The sequence below is a fragment of the Physella acuta genome, unplaced genomic scaffold (assembly GCF_028476545.2).
Source record: "Physella acuta isolate Inbredline_101_S28 unplaced genomic scaffold, ASM2847654v3 ptg000548l, whole genome shotgun sequence".
Taxonomy (NCBI): Eukaryota; Metazoa; Mollusca; class Gastropoda; family Physidae; genus Physella; species Physella acuta.
This window is the reverse complement of record NW_026732067.1, coordinates 382771-401211: the sequence shown is the minus strand read 5'-3', so window position 1 is coordinate 401211 and position 18441 is coordinate 382771. Positions and strand designations below refer to the sequence as shown.

At 32.8% G+C, this 18441-nt stretch overlaps 2 protein-coding genes and 1 non-coding gene across 3 annotated transcripts; 1 reads left to right on the top strand and 2 right to left on the bottom strand.

The window, feature by feature from the left end:
* Positions 1-37: 37 nt before the first annotated feature.
* On the bottom strand, positions 38-4668 carry LOC131946207 (palmitoyl-protein thioesterase 1). The gene is made up of 10 exons (XM_059306874.1): positions 4531-4668; positions 3321-3433; positions 3083-3210; positions 2841-2911; positions 2544-2631; positions 2225-2239; positions 2020-2110; positions 1660-1758; positions 1277-1348; positions 38-1108 (listed from the first exon to the last, which is right to left on the bottom strand). Exons 1-10 carry the CDS (start codon positions 4649-4651, stop codon positions 986-988), a joined length of 921 nt encoding a protein of 306 aa, XP_059162857.1. The 5' UTR covers positions 4652-4668; the 3' UTR covers positions 38-985.
* Positions 4669-4877: 209 nt separating this feature from the next.
* Positions 4878-7934, top strand: LOC131946209 (intraflagellar transport protein 25 homolog). The gene is made up of 4 exons (XM_059306875.1): positions 4878-5073; positions 6069-6175; positions 6812-6880; positions 7666-7934. The coding sequence occupies exons 1-4, from the start codon at positions 4982-4984 to the stop codon at positions 7812-7814; spliced, it is 417 nt and encodes a 138-aa protein (XP_059162858.1). The 5' UTR covers positions 4878-4981; the 3' UTR covers positions 7815-7934.
* A 635-nt stretch (positions 7935-8569) lies between these two features.
* Positions 8570-8641, bottom strand: Trnae-uuc (transfer RNA glutamic acid (anticodon UUC)). Its single transcript has one exon. It is a non-coding gene; the product is annotated as a tRNA-Glu (tRNA).
* Positions 8642-18441: the final 9800 nt, after the last annotated feature.

Sequence of the window (18441 nt, the reverse complement as noted above, 5' to 3'; positions counted from 1 at the left end):
TAAGGTGCAATGCTAGTACAAAAGATAGAAAAAAAGATTAAAAATTATAAAGGTTTTATTTAAGGAAATTACATACCAGCATGAAACAAACACGGAGATCAAAAAGTGATTATGACTTAAATTAAATAACATTAAGTAGATTTTTTTTTAAATGACTGAAAATAATATTTTTGTGATTATTCAATTAAATTTTTCAGTAGTGATTACAAAAAAATTAAAAAAGCTATTAAAGTTTAACCACCTGATCATTTTATAGGTGTATGATTGCCATTTATCAAGGTGATTTTGTAGTAAAATAATCTCATAAACTTGAGTAATTTAAAGTGAACTTATGAGCTTATTTGCTCAAAAACTATCACAAGATTTTAAAACCTATTCAAAGCATACTTGAGTTGTAATATGTGAAATATCTGTACTTTATCTTGATAAACCAAAATATTTTTACATCATATAAATTATCCAATTCTATACATTGCTAAATAAACATAGTTATTTATTAAATTAAAAAAAAAAAGATAAAATATATTAAATGTTACATGATTTCAACATCAAATAAATTAACCAATTCTATACATTGCTAAATAAACATAGTTATTTTTAAATTTAAAAAAAAAAGAGGATAAAATAAATAAAATATTACATGATTTGCAAGGAATCTGAATGAAAAGCAAATTTAAAAAATTGAAAATGAGAGTTTTTGTAAGAAAATGTTAAAGCGCATCTTATACATTTTTTTTTAACATACAAAAACATTTTTTGATTTAGATTATATTTATTTACTTCAAAAATGTTTTATAATACTGGCACACTCCCAAATGATGCTAGCAAAGTGTTAAATTTTTTACACAAAAGTTTGAATTAATATTTGCTAAAATGATCATAAACAATTTGAAGTTTCATCATTTAACTGAACCAGTTTCTAAAAATAAAAGCCTAATTTGTTTAATTAATAGAAGAGCACTTTATTAACAGTACAATTTTAAGATTATTTTAGGAAGCGAAGAATGTTATCCTCAAACCAAATATCTGTAAACTGGAGATGATCAGTAGGAGATAAAAGTAGGGTAAGACGACCACTTTCATTAAGTTCTTTCAGTCCAATCAAATCCTAGAATAAATGTAGAAAGGTGAAAAGAAATTATTTTAGCTTCTCTTTAATTGCAATTTTTAAATTAAAATCATCTATTAATTTTTTTTTCTTTTGAATATATTCTCCTTCTTTAAAACACAAGAAAACAATAACTTAAAAAAAAGTATTCAAATAGAGGTAACTTGCCTGCTGGTACAATTTGCTTTGTGTCATGTTGTAGAGTGTTTTACCTTGACCTTCAACATAGAAGCCAAACCACTGAAATAGATGTATTAAATATTTACACTCTTCTTTTCTGCAATGTTATGTTTTGACTTTTTAAAATTTGTTGCCCATTGTTGGCTTTTCAGAAGAAAAAAAATCTTAAAATTTAATAAAAAGACAGTAATTAAAAAAAAAAAAACCATGATCAATTAAAAAATAATTTTAAAAAAAACACACTTTTTAATAGCTTTTGAAAAAGAAATGGTTGAATCACAATTTTTAACAGATATTTAAGTTAAATCTTACATAAAAAATCAAATAAATAAAAGAGAAATAATAAACGCAAGAGATAGAAATATGATTACCTCACTTTCCTTTGGGTCCACCATTGTATCCTCACCAAACATGACAAGAACTAAGTTCTTGAGCTTCAGGAGGTTTGTCTTGTAAGTAGCATTAAATTTCTGTATTTAAAGCAAGTTATCAAATTAAACTTTTTTAGCCTGAGCTTGTATTCATCTAAATCAATCAAACATGCAACTATATACCTGAAGGATTCATTTAATATTTAGATATGTGAGGGGGAGGAGTTGATTTTCAAAACAAAAACTGACTTTAAAAAAACTATTTAACTGATTATTTCAGTAGGTAATTTTAAAAGAAGTTTAAAACTGTTGTTTTAATAATAGAATTGTATTAGTTATTACAAATGAAAATTGTCTTACTCGTTCTTGGTTAATATCTGCCAAAAATACACTCTTGTTTCTGTACTCTGCCTCATTCAATGGGTCATGCCAATATTCTGCTTGCACAAGGCTGAAAGATAAACACATTGTTTTTTATTAAACACAATTTTTTAAAAGTGATGAAAAGAATCGTAAAATGGCTAAACGTTTAAAAAGCTATCAATGTAAAAGATATTTTACTTACAAATTTTGAATCCATCTGAAAGTAAACAAGAAAGTATCCATGTTATTAATTCATAAAATAATTCATGTAAATCTAAAGATAACAATAAGCATGGAGTCTCAATAGGCCAAATGACAGATGCAATTTTGTCAAGATCCAGTAAATTGATTTAGAAATAAGATCTATCTTTAACCTCTGTTGTAGAAGCAATTGAAATGTACAAACAAATGTCTTGTCTGTTTAATAACATTTTAATGTTGAAAGTTTAATTCAAATATTTCTGAAGCATCTCTACAGTAAGTTTAGATGCAGATATTCAACAAGATAAAACAAAACTTACGGAATGTATGCACCTCTGTTTAAAAGCTTCCGGACAAAGTCACAAAGTGTCTGGTTCTCTCCAGGACAATGAGGGAATCCATATACACCTACAGTCATTTAAATCATATTTTCTTTACTATTTTTACAAATAATGTAACACTGTGTTGAGAAATTCGTTATTAACAGTAAAATGTTTTACTAAACTTTGCAAAAAAGAAAAAATCATGCAAAAAAAATACTATGTGACTGTAATGTAAAAAAACACATTTGAAAACATTTTACAGCAAGAAAAAGTGTATTTATGTAAAAACAGTACCTTGATGCTGTCCTCCAAATGAAACTAAATTAAACATTGGTGGAGTGGGACACTTTTGTGCGATAGCTCGTCTAACGCATAGGAAAAAAATATTGATAATGAATCTTTACATTGGGGATGATACCTAAACACTTTCATAGTTTAGGGCTTGAATTATTAATGCATTATTTACAAATATATTAACAGCATAAAAAACACTAGTTAACAATATAAAGTGGATTTTATCCATTTAGGAAACCTACAGAAACTGGCCTCCTTGTGAAAAACCAAGTGCATTATAACCTTGCTGTAGTTTTGGATCTTTTTTTAACTGATCACAGACAATATCAATTTGTCGATTAACATTCATTAGAAACCCATTTTCTGTATCCTGAAAAAAAACAATTACAAAAGCAATTTTATTTTTAAAATGTATATGAATATTGATTCTTGTCTACCTAGTTTATAATAACATGTTCAGTTGTTCTGAATAAGCTTTACCTCAACTATATTGTTGCCAATTTCCAATGACTTTACATAAATTCCTCCACCAACTTTCTGCTCAATGAGTTTCTTAATTGACCCCATGCTGAGAGGATTGCAGCATGAATCCCCTGTAATTATCAAAATATAAACATTGAAGATTATTACGAACCTAATATCGAATTTAAATTTAATTTTTTTTTTTGGTAATCTCAAATGTAATGCTTAGAGCAACTAACATTAAAAACATTTTGATTCAATGTATTTATCAACATTGAAAACAAGAAAATAACCCAGATAACTCTAATCCAAAAACTTAGAGTAATAATAACAAAGGGAAAAAATTTCATTCTGCAAAAAACAAAAACTAGTTGTTTCTGTCAGGCAACTAGCGTAACAATGACGTAACGTTACTAAAAATAGCAGATAGAAATGTCAGCGTGGGTACCTCATCTTCAGGCAAGATTTTGGAAAAATGAATCAATAAAACTGTAAATATACACGGTAAATATATCAATTATATATTAATCTAGACTTAGTCGGCCGTTTTCCCCATTAGACGGTTGTTTTTGGCGGCGGTTAAGTTTTTACGGAGAGTGCTCCACTGGAAATCCTCTCATTATTTACAACCACAAATCTTGCATATTTTTTGTGGCAGTCTAGCTAAGGCATATTATCCATTTCATTTAGCATCTTGCATTAAAATAATGATGAGAATTAGCGAGATAAACTGTTTTTTCATTTGTTGTGGATAGGACCCTAAAATTAAACGTTAAAACCACAGAAAATGATGCCTGATGTTTCAGGGTCAGAGGTCAATCCTGCCATCTCAGCAACGAGCCGGACTATTATTATTCAAATTATTGTTAGTAATGTTAGGCCTGGTTATTAAAAAATAAAAGAGTAAAGTAAAAAACAAACATAAGTAAAAGTAAAGAAACTAAACTAGCGACTTAAGACTAGTGATTGATACTGATAAGATTAGTGAATCATTCATTACCATTAGCATGTATTAGTATTAGTCACTGATTAGTTGATTAAATGATTAGTGAACTAGGCGGCATATTTTTAAACTAAACTATTTTAAAAATAATAAAAATATTTTCAAAATAATTTATTTTTAATTATTTTTTTAGTTTTAGTATTTTTTAATAAACATTTAATCATTTAATGGATCGCTAGACCTAGAGATTAGATTAATTAACATTAAGCTGAAACGTCTGAATACCCATTCCATGCCATATAACAACTGGAACGGGATCAGCATAGCACAATTTAAAGGTTAAGCTTATGCAGCTAACAAAAAGGAGAAACAGCAAAGAAGACATGTTTGTGCTGCTATCCACCATTTTGTTTAAGTTTCTAGTCACATGACAAAGATATTATTTGTACTCCATTATCAGAAATAAATATCTAATATATTATCAAAATCAGGCATGCAACAAAAATCATACTGTTATATATTGAAAGTAAAATCTGATTCATCAAAAAGAATTATATATAATTATATTTAGAGCTTTTTGTTCATTTTAATTAAAAAAATACAATAACTACTCCATTGAAGCTGTGCGCATGTTCAACATTCTTGTTGCTGATCAACAGTAAACAACCTAACGAATAAGTGCAGTAAAATCTGTCTAAAACTCTAAAAGTTTAAAGTACCATTGCATTCTTTCAAAATGTTTGACGTTGCTTTATCTTCGGCTGGAGCACATATAGCTCTAGCAACTTCTAGTGATGACAAGCATCCACCAGAAAATATTATTGACGGGTTAGTTAGGCCCCTATTTAATTTATTTTATATTTTGCTAGATCTACTCTCTAAAATTTGTAAAAATAGTGTAGGCCTAAAGTAAGTTTAGTTAATACTAGTTATTAGTAGTTAATAGTTAAGTTTTAAGACTTAAGTTAAAGTTACAGTACGACAACCGTAGTCACACGTACAAGAGTTTACAAGACGCACAAGACTACAAGGCAGTACTAGTTGTTCAAGTCAACTAAACTTCTATTCTAAATTTTAAGTCACCTCAGTGAAAAGTACAGTTACTCAGCGTAGTTTGAGTTGGTAGTCAGTAGTGTTTAGAATTTATTTATTTAGTATTAGGCCTAAGTATTTATTTATGAGTAGGCTTGTCCTCGAGTAGAGCCAGCATTGAAATTATTTCTTAAAATTAAACATTTTAGTGTGTGTGTGTGAGTTGTTAAACTGCTATTGTATCAGCCTAATAATTAAAATTTTGTAGGCTGTTGTTAAAGTTTTATATTAAGTTAGGCACTTAGGCATATATGGTAGGTAGAGTGTACTACTGCTAACCAGAAAGTCTTGAGTTTGGATCATGAGCTTCAGTCTGTAAGGTACACCTATACCTAAACCCACCCAACTCTGATGTGTACTTACCACACTATCCCCTCATATTCTGAGTTCACAGAAACAGATGAACTCTATTTAATCTGGCCCATTATTTATAAAGTATTATAATTATTATTATGGTGTCGATAATGTAACAAGTTGGACTCTAAATCATGGGGTGATTAAAAATAAATAAATAAATATTTTCAAAATTGTGTGCTGTCAGCTGTGTTATTAAATTATGTGATCATAAAAACTTAATTATGTGTAATTAGCATAACTTTCCTTATACTTTTTTTTTTATACATTTGATGTTTTATTAGCAGGTAACAATTATTTTTTAAAAAACCTTAATAATTAACTTTTGTTGCATAACCACATTGTAATTAATGTATTTTAAATTGTCTTTTTTTCAGAAATTCTGAAACCTTCTGGTCTACAACTGGCATGTTTCCACAAGAAGTTGTTATACGCTTTCAGACGTTAATGAAAATTACAAATATTCATGTTCTTTCTTACAATAGTAAGTTCCCACATGAGCAGCAGCATAATTAATATTAATTACATTAGTAAGTTTTAGGTATTTAATGTGTAGATATTTTGTGAAGGTAATTTTTTGGTATTAGTGGCCTACTAATAGTAATTTACGATGCATCTATGCCCCTAATTATTCCTGATGGACAGCATGGTCGGATGGCAGCGTAGACAACTGCTAGCGTAAAAGTCTTTGATTGGATCCCAGACATGAGCCTTTAGGATGTCCCTGAGTCCATCTAGGTCTGATGGGTACCTAACATACACTTGGGAAAGTAAAGGCAGCTAGGAATTATAACCTAGCTGTAATGGTACTCAAGTTATCGTGTTCACAGACACACACACACAGACATACAGACAAGATTGCAAAACTATGTTTTTCCGACTCATGGAGGTGTAAAACGTCGAGATTTGCAAAAATCTCGATTTTTTTGTGTGTGCACGATTACAATACTTTCTCTATACTCTGTATACGAGAAAGTAAAAAAATAGATGTCAGGTTATCTGTGGTGTTTAATATTTTTTCTTAAGATAAACATCTAAACCTTATTAGGTAGGTATTGATTTTTTTTGTGTCCATTATACCCTAAGTAAACTTTTTTTTTCCGTAACTCCAACTCTGCAGTTAAAAAACTTCGACTTGAAGCATCTGAAAATGAAGACTACAGTAAATATGACACCATAGCTGAAAAAAGTAAGTATAAATACTTTTTTTTTCCTACAGAATTTAATTTTTTTTTCAGAATCTTTATTTGAAATGCTGAGGAATTGTATCATACAAATCTGTTATGTCATAAAAATTCAAACGTACTAATGGGTCTCTTGACGCTGCTACATTTCCGGTGTATAATATATGGTTTATTTCTTTCCCATAGAATTTGATGCTATGTTTTCTTACTTTCTCCTAGAATTTGATGTTTTGTTTCTACCTTCTAGAATTTGATGTTTTGTTTTGTTTCTGCCTTCTAGAAGTTGTTTTGTTTTCTTTCTTTCTCCTAGAATTAGATGTTTTGTTTTCATTCTTTCTCTTAGAATTTCATGTTTTGTTTCTACCTTCTAGAATTTGATGTTTTGTTTTCTTTCTTTCTCCTAGAATTTGATATTTTGTTTTGTTTCTATCTTCTAGAAGTTAATGTTTTCTTTCTTTCTCCTAGAATTTAATGTTTTGTTTTGTTTCTACCTTCTAGAATTTAATGTTTTGTTTCTACCTTCTAGAATTTAATGTTTTGTTTTCTTTGTTTCTCTTAGAATTTCATGTTTTGTTTTGATTCTCCCTTCTAGAATTTGATGTTTTGTTTTGTTTCTACCTTCTAGAATTTGATGTTTTGTTTTCTTTCTTTCTCCTAGAATTTGATGTTTTGTTTTCTTTCTTTCTCCTAGAATTTGATGTTTTGTTTTGTTTCTACCTTCTAGAATTTGATGTTTTGTTTTCTTTCTTTCTCCTAGAATTTGATGTTTTGTTTTCTTTCTTTCTCCTAGAATTTGATGAAACAGATTCGCAGTTACAACAGGAAGAGATCCAGATAGGTGAAAAAACAGCCATGTGCCTCAGGCTTGTCGTTGAGTCAGGCTATGATCATTTTATCTGTATCAACAAAGTTGTGGTCAGTGGACAAGCTGTTCATTGAAAGACTTGACCTTTTTTCCTTTCATTCCTCATACATTTTGCTTGTACATAACTCCTGCTGTATTGTTATTTATGTTCCACTTTGGCACTGTAGATATTAAAACGTGATACATGACATTGCCACTTCTCTATATTTTTTTTTATAAAATGTGTCTTGTTTATTTCATGTCATGTAGCAGTATTAACAATCATCACAGATTGAATTCATTAGGTCCACCAAATTGAACAAGTAAAGTGATTCCCAGTGGGTCACCTGGTGTTTTAAAGCATCCCCCCCCCACCATTGACAAAATAGTATAAATTATTATATAGGTCTATAGAAAAGACGTAACTATAAATTGTGTTAACAAATGCTTAAAAAGCCTATATCAATAAGTGTGTAAGTGTAATTAATTGTTTTTTTTTACCCCCTATAGGCTACTGAATATTTTTAAAAATTGAGGGGACGCTTTTGGGTTTGAAGTGCCAGTAGAACAACTGCAAAAATTTAGGCACACAGTTCTAAGTCTACAGCGTGTAGTTAATTAACAGATATATCCAGCTTAGAGGCAACTAAAATTCTTCACGTTAATTCAGAATACGCATTAAAACATTGACCGAAAATGGGAAAAAAATTAAGAGGAAAAAAGCATTCTAGTGGGTAAATATAGTCTTGGTTCAAAAACCTACCGCTAGAATTACTAAGGAAGGGATAAGGAAAATGCCCTTTCAGATCAGGCCGGTGCTAATTTTCTAGTTGAATTATACAAAAATCTATTCCCATGCCGGGAATCGAACCCGGGCCGCCTGGGTGAAAGCCAGGAATCCTAACCACTAGACCACATGGGACTATAGAGTCACGTATTAAGTCTAACATATGATGACGTCCGTGGGCAGTGTTTTATTTTTCAAGCATCCTAACTGTCGAAATGGTAAAAAAACGACGTTTTAAGAAAAATTCAACTGCGTGACGTCATTTATGGATGACCCCTGTAGAAAATGCATACTTTAGCCAGTGTTCGCCCCCTCCAAATGTTTTAAGTGCTCCTCCCACCCCCTCGGAAGTTTCTGGACACCCCCCCCCACTCGGAGTAACACGTCTGAAAGAAACTCTGTCCATGGAGAAGACGAAGTAGTTCATCCTTCTATTCTGTCGTTGACAGTGAAGTCTAGAATCTACATGTAAAATAAAGAAGTTGTGGTAGGTCTTTCACTTTCAAACAGTCTACGTGTTTAATGTTCGTTGCTTCTTTCACCTTTTTCTCTGGGGGAGGGGCACTTGAAACTTTCGGGGGATGGGGGGAGGGACACTATTTGAAGAATATATTTGTATTAAATTCTATTCCTTTCTCCTTCACCCCCCCCCCCACCCCCCCCCCCCCCCCCCCCCGTCCTCCCCCATGAACAAAGTAGAATGACATTTCGAGAACAGAAAACAGCCAACAAGAGATTTTAATTTATCCTATCAAAGTTACAAGTTGCAAATCCATATGCACCCGATAAATGTGCTTGCAATGGATGGCACTTAATTAGATAGCCAGTGATTCTGATTAAGCGAGTTCACTCAATCAATTAAACGAGTGAATATATCATGAGACTTGATTAATTTCGACGGGAACCTTTTGCCGCAGGACAATTTGTCACTCTACAAACGTTTTCCCCCAAATACAGACACGTATATCATCATAGAGCTATGTGCTGTCAGTTTTAAAGTGGCTACATAAACTGATGTTCTACGGCGACCCCAGAACATCAAAAATTGTGTATCAATTTTTTATCATTAATAAAAACTCAAATAGTAAAAATGTATGGTGCTTTAAAATTTTGGAACTTTAATATCGTAGAAACACTTAGTTACAATGTAACCCAGAGGCGCAGCGACCCTTCCCGACGCCCGGGGACAAACTTTCAATTTGGCGACCCCTCGGGAGCAACCTTGCAATTTTCGATTTTAACCCCCCCCCCCCCCCCTCAAACTTTCGATTTGCACCCTTGCACCCCTTCCCATCAAATGTACGATTTGCACCCCCCCCCCCAAACTTTCAATTTGCAACTAAAATGAGATTTTAATCTGGTTTTCCAACCCATTTTGGCGCCCCCTAAGGTCGGCGCCCCTTAAGGTCGGCGCCCGGGGACATATGTACCCCCCCCCCCCTACGCCTTTGATATAACTACGCTTACACTCGTTATGTGTGGGTTTTCTAGTAGTTTCTCAAGACCGTCAAATAGTAAGTTCCCTCGTTTATTTAGGCAACATCAAGGAAAATTTACAATAAGGCATACACAGTGTAATCAGCGTTTAAACAACATTTCCATATAATAAAAAGAAGTACGTTCGTCCATAGTCCTTTAGGTCCTAGAAACCGTGCATATCATATATCCATCGTCCAGGTAACACCAATATAAAAATCATACAGATGAAGAGCCATTCAGGTCCTTCCGGCGTCTCATTCATATATAGACATCCAGCTGCCAGATATATAGACATCCAGGGAGAGGTTCGTGTAAAATCATTGATATCTCACATTGGCAGTCGGACTTTCTGATTTTTATACCGAGTAGGTGCAATGCAAGTAAACAAATTGTTTACTGTCCGTTACACTTTCTTTTGTTATTTATCCCAACCTAGGTATTGACAGAACACTAATATTCTAATATTATAGCACATGAAAGAAATACGAACATTTACATTGAGTGGTGTAATTAATCAAACATTATAGCTTATGAAAATATAAACGCGTTTATAAATATTGACATAATTAAAGAAATACAAATGGGAAAGTTAACATGTTAAAACTGTAACCAACAGTGGCGTAGCCAGGATCGTCTCAAGCGGGGGGGGGGGGGGGGGGGTGGTTCCAATTATTACCCGGGGACAAACTTTCGATTTTGCACCCCCCTTCAAACTTTCGATTTGCACCCCCCCCCTCATACTTTATATACATATATACCGAGGGGTCAATGGGGGGGGGGGGGGGGGTTATGACTCCCCACCTGCCTACGCCACTGGTAACCAAGAGCAATCAGTCAAATGTTCATGCTTTCTATCTGTGTTAAAAACACTTTCAACCAAAATGTATCTAACTCGCCTTATCAGCTAACAACTCTAGAAATTGCTTACATAGTCGCCAGGTTCCATATCAGTCTGAAACAGTACTCAAGTTGGTATATTAAATATATGAATATAAGCATAATTACTTTCGAGATGCTGATGCCGTTACAATATATAAAATGAAAATGGGCATACTTACTATATGGATGCCTTTAAAATGTACTTTAAAGCAAAGTGGGCATATTACTGGATGCCCTTAAATATAATATAATGAATATACAAATAATTTAAGATGCCCCTACAGCATATAAAAATAAACATAGATATAACTACTTACGAATGTCTTTGAAAATTAGTATAACGAATATGGGAATAATTACTTTAAAGATGCCCCTATGGTGCATGGGCAAAATTACTCTAAAATATGCCCCTACACTATACTAAATAAATATATCACACTAAATATAAAGATAGTGTTTATTATAGGAATATCAATGGCTACCATGGGACTACCCTTCACTGATCATTGATGCCCGCTTTTTTCTATGTAATTTTTGCGATACGGACAGTATAATGTCAAAACGAGGGAGAGACGATTGAGTATTTGCTTTGGGTGAGATTGGCGCATTGATAAATCAATCAGCAACAATAAAAAAAAAAAACACCTCAGAGTGGATGCCCGGGCACCATCCCCCCCCCCCCCATCTGCACGCCACTGTTGGTAGTAGAGAAATGAGAATGTAGATCAGGGGTCTCCAAACTACGGCCCGCGGGCCGGATGCGGCCCGCAAGGTCCTCTCATCCGGCCCGCGAAGATCTTTTTGTCCACGGAAAAAAATGTCTGTTAGAGGTGGCTGAGGAGCTTTGCACAGAAAATTTAAAACAATCTGAAAATGTAGCTTTGGGAGCAAATACCTTTGCCCACCGTGTTTGCAGACATTGGTGAAAACATCGTGACTCAAATAGCGAAAAAGGCAAGCACGTTTCACTATTTACTTTCTCGTATATACGAAGTATAGAGAAAGTATTGTAATCGTGCAAAAAAAAAATCGAGATTTTTACAAATCTCGACGTTTTACACCTCACTGATACGGAAAAAAACATAAATTTGCAATATTGTCCGTATGTCTGTGTGTGTGTGTGTGTGTGTGTGTCTGTGTGTAAACACGATTACTTGAGTACCGTTACAGCTAAGTTGATGAAATTTCATATATAAGTATTTTATCAAAATCGTAGATCCGCATCAACTTTTGAGCGATTTCCGATAACCGGAAGTGGTACTTTTTCTACTTTGAATATTTCAAAAGCCTATAACTTGAGTACTATTTCAGATAGTGTTTCTTGCAGACTTTTTTCTCCGGGGAGGCACTTGAAATTTTCGGGGGGGGGGGGGGGGGGCGGTAAACTTTCTTCGGGGGGGGGGGGGGGGCGGACACTGTTAAAAGTATATATTTTCTATATAAATTATATAAATTTCATTTCGTTCGGGGGTGGGGGGGGGGGGCGGTAAAAAATTTCGGGGGAGCAAAGCCCCCCCCCCCCCCCCCGAAGAAATGCCTGGAAGAAACTCTGATTTCAGATAGATAAATGACATTTCCCATGTAAGTAAAAGATCTAATTTTCTACCTTCTGTTAAACAAACCGGGAGTGATCTCCCCTAAACTTTCTCGAATATTCTAATATAACACTACGTGGGATGTCAACTCGGAATATAGACATGATTTTTGTTTACTTAAACTTTTAAAAATAGAATAAAATCTAGTAGAAAAAAAAATTGCGCACCAAGCGAGCACCAAAACCAAATGTGCGTTATATTGCGCAATATTATAAGTACTTTATAAATTTACATGCGTTTTTTGAGAAATCGGAAATAGCGTAAATTAGTACTTCCGGTCAACGGAAATTACTCAAAATTTGATAGAAGGTAGAGAATTAGATCTTTTACTTACATGTGAAATTTCATTTATCTATTTGAATTAGTACTCAAGTTATAGGCTTTTGAAAAATTCAAAGTAGAAAAAGTACATTTTCCGGTTATCGGAAATAGCTCAAAAGTTGATACGGATCTACGATTTTGATATAATACTTATATATGAAATTTCATCAACCTAGCTGTAACGGTACTCAAGTTATCGTGTTTACACACGGACAGACAGACAGACACACAGACACACAGACATACGGACAAGATTGCAAAATTATGTTTTTCCGTATCAGTGAGGTGTACAACGTCGAGATTTGTAAAAATCTCGATTTTTTTTTTTGCACGATTACAAGACTTTCTCTATACTTCGTATAATCGAGAAAGCAAAAAAAGCAAAAAATAGTTTGTCCCCGGGAAGAGTCGCTACTCATCTGGGGTTGACACCATTAAGTGCCGCACCGGGTGACACCCGACCTCACTACGCCACTGAATGTAGTAGAGTATATTGAATAGTCAAGTTGATCGTAAGATATATTATTTCAATTCAGGACGGAACACTCTACAAAGAAAAGAAGACATTATCTTGCTCAAAAATCTTCAGTTTTTTCTTTAGGAATCTATATTACCACTCTTAAAGTATTAATATATAATATTATATATGCTGGAATTTATAACTTATCGTAAACTTTTTTTTTTCAAATTATAATTATTTTATATTTAATCAATAATTATAGCTATGTCTAAACCAGGGGTCGGCAACCTTTTGGGACGGAAGAGCCAAAAGTTACAATTTAGAAAATTTCACAGTTTTTAAAGAGCCAATAACGTTTTTTATTTCAATTTTAGGATATTTGAATATTTGAATATATATATATATATATATATATATATATATATATATATATATATATATATATATATATATATATATATATATATATATATTACATTTAAATTAAATAGCTTAAAATATGAAATAATATTTATTCCCATAAAAAATTAAAAGCATACACATGTTTCGCACAAAACAAAATAAGGTAGTTTAGCAAGCTCTGCTCGAAATTAGAAACTTTAAATTATTATTATATCGTTCATTACCGAGTGTTGTAGACTACTATTTTTGTAAGTTTTAGAAATAGATTAAAATAACTATAAATATGTGAGCCTGGAGCTCAAGAGCCGCATGCAGCTCGCGAGCCGCGGGTTGCCGACCCTTGGTCTAGTCCAGGGGTCGGCAACCTGCGGCTCGCGAGCCGGATGCGGCTCTTTTGATGTTAAGGTGCGGCTCTTCGGCTCCATGCACACATATTAATAATTATTTTATGTTATTTTCAAAACTCATCAAAATACTGTTCTGCAACACTTGGTAATAAATGACATAATAATAAACATAAACAATAAAAACTCGTTATTCTATTAGAATATTTAGGTACACCCTATTTTTAATGTACCTCCTATTAAATTGTTCATCCCGAATTGAAACATTCAACTTTATGGTGGATATCACAAAGAAACTAAATGAGCTAAATGTAAAACTGCAATGAAACGAAAACCCAGCCTATGCCTTGCTTAAGAAGTGGATGTTTCGAAAATAAATAACTTTTTTTGTTTGTTGAAGACGCGGAGAGCGGTAAATTACTTGATTTAGAAAAATCCGAAAACAAATTACATGAAACCAATGCAACTATTAGCATGAATTGCTTCAGCATTACACAGAGGCGTAGCGATCCTTCCCGTCGCCAAACTTTCGATTTGCATCCCCCCAAACTTTCGATTTGCACCCCCCCCCCCCCCGTTTAAACTTTCGATTTGCACCCCACCCACACCCCGCCCGGGGACATATGTCACCCCCCCCCCCCCCTGCTACGCCTCTGGCATTACAACAAACGAAACTAAGGATGGATTCACTGAGAGATTTGAGCAATTCATAATAAATGCAAGTACTCTGACGTTCACAGTAGACTCTCAACACAAAAACAAATGAGATTAACTTTGAGCTATTTGGAATCGATGCTGTTTTGCTTTAAATGCAATTGCTGGATTAAAACACGACTCATTTGTGGAAAGGAAAATTCACAGAACTCAAGAGTAAGTAAAAATAGTTGAAGGTCCAGTAAAACATGCACGTTACGCTGCGCAACTGGATAGCTGTAAAGTTGAGGCACTCATATGTGACGCATGGAATAGTCTTGCAGGATAGTACAGTAACGTGGAGTTGGCATCTGGAGTGCTGACGATCTTTGGGTCAACATATTCGTTCTAGCAAGAGTTCAAAAGTACATAAATATAATAAAAAGTTAAGTAAGAAGCCAACTAACAAAAACAAATCTTGAGGCGGGTTGAAACTTAAAACTGGAAGTTATGAGCCAGATTTAAACACACTTTCAAACAGCATGAAAGGTCTATGCTCGAATTGATGTAACAAATATAAATATTCAATGATCATAGTTATACTATTGGATTACTAATTTTATAATTTTAGCAGAGCTACTAAAATACTATAATATGTTTTGTGCACTACATGTGTATTTTTAAAAAATATGAATAAATATTATTTCATATTTAAAGCTATGTATTTAAATTAAATATATATATATATAACTATATATATATATATATAACTATATATAACTATATATATATATATATATATATATATATATATATATATATATATATATATATATATATATATATATATATATACCTAATCCTAAATATTGAAAAAAAAGGTTTGTGGCTCCTTAAGAACTTGTAAATTTTGTAAATTGCATCTTTTGGCTCTTCCGTCGGAAAAGGTTGCCGACCCCTGGTCTAGTCAGTTTCCCGTATTTGATTTATTTTTTAATTTCCTCTATTTTTTTTTTTTTTTTTTCAAAAATTACATTCTAGAGGCATATCTCCTGAATGTACTTTATTATGTTGTCTTAAATCAGAACTTCAAAAAAATCTTTTAAGACAAACATCACATTCATATTGCTTATCTTCAGAATGAACAATTTTATGACGTAATAGATCCTTCACATCCACAAAGTTTTTATGACAAACATCACATTCTCCTAAATGAACCTTTATATGTGCTCTTAAATTAGAACTTTGAGAAAACCTTTTGTGACAAACATCACATTCATGTGGTTTATCTCCTGAATGAACTTTTTTACGTCGTAATAGACCCTTCTTAGCACTAAATCTTTTGTGACAAACATCACATTCATGTGGTTTATCTCCTGAATGAACCTTTTTAGGTCGTAATAGACTATTCTTAGCACTAAATCTTTTGTGACAAACATCACATTCATGGGATCTTTCTCCTGAAGGAATCTTTATATGTGCTCTTATTAGAAACGAGAACTTTGAGAAAACCTTTTATGACAAACATCACATTCATATGGCTTATCTCCAGAATGGACATTTTTATGCATATTAATATTAGAACTTTGAGGAAATATTTGCTGACAATGAACCACCTTATTTTTGTCCATAGACATTTGTAGATTTTCTTCAAGTCCATTTTTTTGTTTGTCCTCAAAAAATAAAAATTCTTTAGCCAAATCTTGTTTTAAATTTTCAGTAGTTGACAATTCTGGTTTTAAATTTTCAGATGTTGAAAATACTGCTGTTGCAGCAGGTTTCTTATTCATTTTTTTAATTGAAAATGTAATATCAGGATTAAAATTTTGAGAAGTATTAAATGACTTTTTGAGTTTTATATCCTGGAAATTAAAAAAATGATAATTCTGGTTTTATGTCATCAGAAGTAGAAAATTCTGGTGATGTTACGTAACAATAAAAAAAATAAACAAGATGGCTGCTATAGTAAACGAGCATGGTTGCATCTGTTGAAAACATCGCTAGTCTTCATTTGTTACTGAAATTTTTTAATTCAATTGTTTAAAAACAGTTCATTTCTGAGATGCTGTCCAGCATGGAGGTGGAAACAGATGTGTTAGCTGCAGTTTCATCTACTGTAGATATACAGTCAAATAAATTAACAGAGTTTTCATCTTCTGAAGATTTGAAACCTGATCTATCAACCATAGTATTATCATCTTCTGAAGACATAAAAACAGAATTAACATTTTTTAATTTCCAGGATATAAAACCTGACATGACATTTCAAACCCATCAAGATGTTAAACCTGATGTTACAACAGAATTTTCTTCTTCTGAAGACGTAAAAGCAGAATTATCAACATTGTTTTATTTCCAGGATATAAAATCTGATATGATATTTAAAAACCCTCAAGATGTTAAACCTGATGTTACACCAGAATGTCCTCTTTTTTTTTTTTTTTTTTTTATCTTTTGATTAATTGTAGTATTTTATAAACAAATGTATGCCCTGTGTTCTGTGCATTTTAATAATTCTTTAACGTTTGTGCTTTGAAAAAAATTGAGTGGCATTTTATTTCAACATTGAAGCCTAACCACAAATGATTATTCTAGACTAGAAAGGGGATTTGTATTGAAGTTAAATGCAAGGTTATGGTCTGTGATTGGTGTATCAATGATTAGTACTGGTTTGCAATGTATAAAAAAATTGGTGCTAGACTTATTCTGAGAAAATTCATGCAAGCAGGCATTGAAGAAAATGATGAAAGACTAAACTTATTTACACATTGTCAGCCAACCAAACACTTGGTTTAGTTAGCCAAACAAGACCCAGTTTAATTAATCAAAGACTTTGTTTAGTCAGCAAAATAAGACTTGGTTTAGTTAACCAATTTTATTTTTTTTTTTTAATTTTTTTTAAATACTTTTATTTGCAATTAAAACAAGTACATCAACATCAAATTTTTTAACACAATTTTGAACACCAAATGAAAACGAAAGGTTTTGCAAATGTACATAATGAATATTTATATGATGTCATGTATTTGATTATAAAAAAAAATTGCAAAGGATGACAGTAAAAGGGGTGAAGGTCGAATGAAAGTGTCAGAAGTCTGGGTGGGGAGAGGAAAGGAAATTTTTCAGAGAGGGTCAATGGGACAGTGAAGCATTTTCTATGTAGGGAAACAACTTAAGTTGACTAGTTGAAAGGGTGTTGTAGTGGTCGCATTGAGTTTGCAAAAGGTTGCAGTGTGAAAGATGAGGGGAAAGAGACAAGATTTAGAACTTTAAATAAGTTCTGGATATTGATGTTGCGGTGGGTGGTGGGGTCGTTGGAACAGTTAAAGGGATTGTGGGGTTATCATGTCTGGGGGTAAAGTTGATAGAGGGGGAGAGAGGAGGGGGTAGATTTTTATTTTTTTTATTTTTATTAATTCAATTGTTTTAAACATTTAAATCAGTAATGATAATATATTTGATAGATTTTACATAGCATCAAAGACATGAACAATGAACATCAATTGCATATATAATAATCAAAGGGAAAAAATAAAATGGCATAAGAACTAGATTAAAATAAGGTGTGCAAACTAGGTTTCTCTTCACTGCTTAGTTTAGTGTGCTGCGGAGTCAAAAGTTCACACTGTAGCCACCCATGGACAGCAATAGAAACGACTGTGGGAGAAGTGTCTCTGTAATCACGTACTGATCTATCATTCCAAAACTTTCCATGACATAAAATTGACCCTTGGCAATGAGGGCACGCTACCTTGAAATGTCCGCCAGTCCGGTTGAGTGGGGGGGGGGGGGGGGGGGGGGGAGTGTGTGTGTGTGTTGGGG

Coding starts and splice junctions, on each gene's coding strand:
- LOC131946207 (XM_059306874.1), bottom strand. CDS start 4,651: ATGGTGGATAGCAGCACAAACATGTCTTCTTTGCTGTTTCTCCTTTTT. Junction 2,912..3,082: donor TCACAAGGAGGCCAGTTTCT/GTAGGTTTCCTA, acceptor CCTATGCGTTAG/ACGAGCTATCGCACAAAAGT. Junction 1,349..1,659: donor TGGACCCAAAGGAAAGTGAG/GTAATCATATTT, acceptor CATCTATTTCAG/TGGTTTGGCTTCTATGTTGA.
- LOC131946209 (XM_059306875.1), top strand. CDS start 4,982: ATGTTTGACGTTGCTTTATCTTCGGCTGGAGCACATATAGCTCTAGCA. Junction 5,074..6,068: donor CCAGAAAATATTATTGACGG/GTTAGTTAGGCC, acceptor TCTTTTTTTCAG/AAATTCTGAAACCTTCTGGT. Junction 6,176..6,811: donor TCATGTTCTTTCTTACAATA/GTAAGTTCCCAC, acceptor CCAACTCTGCAG/TTAAAAAACTTCGACTTGAA.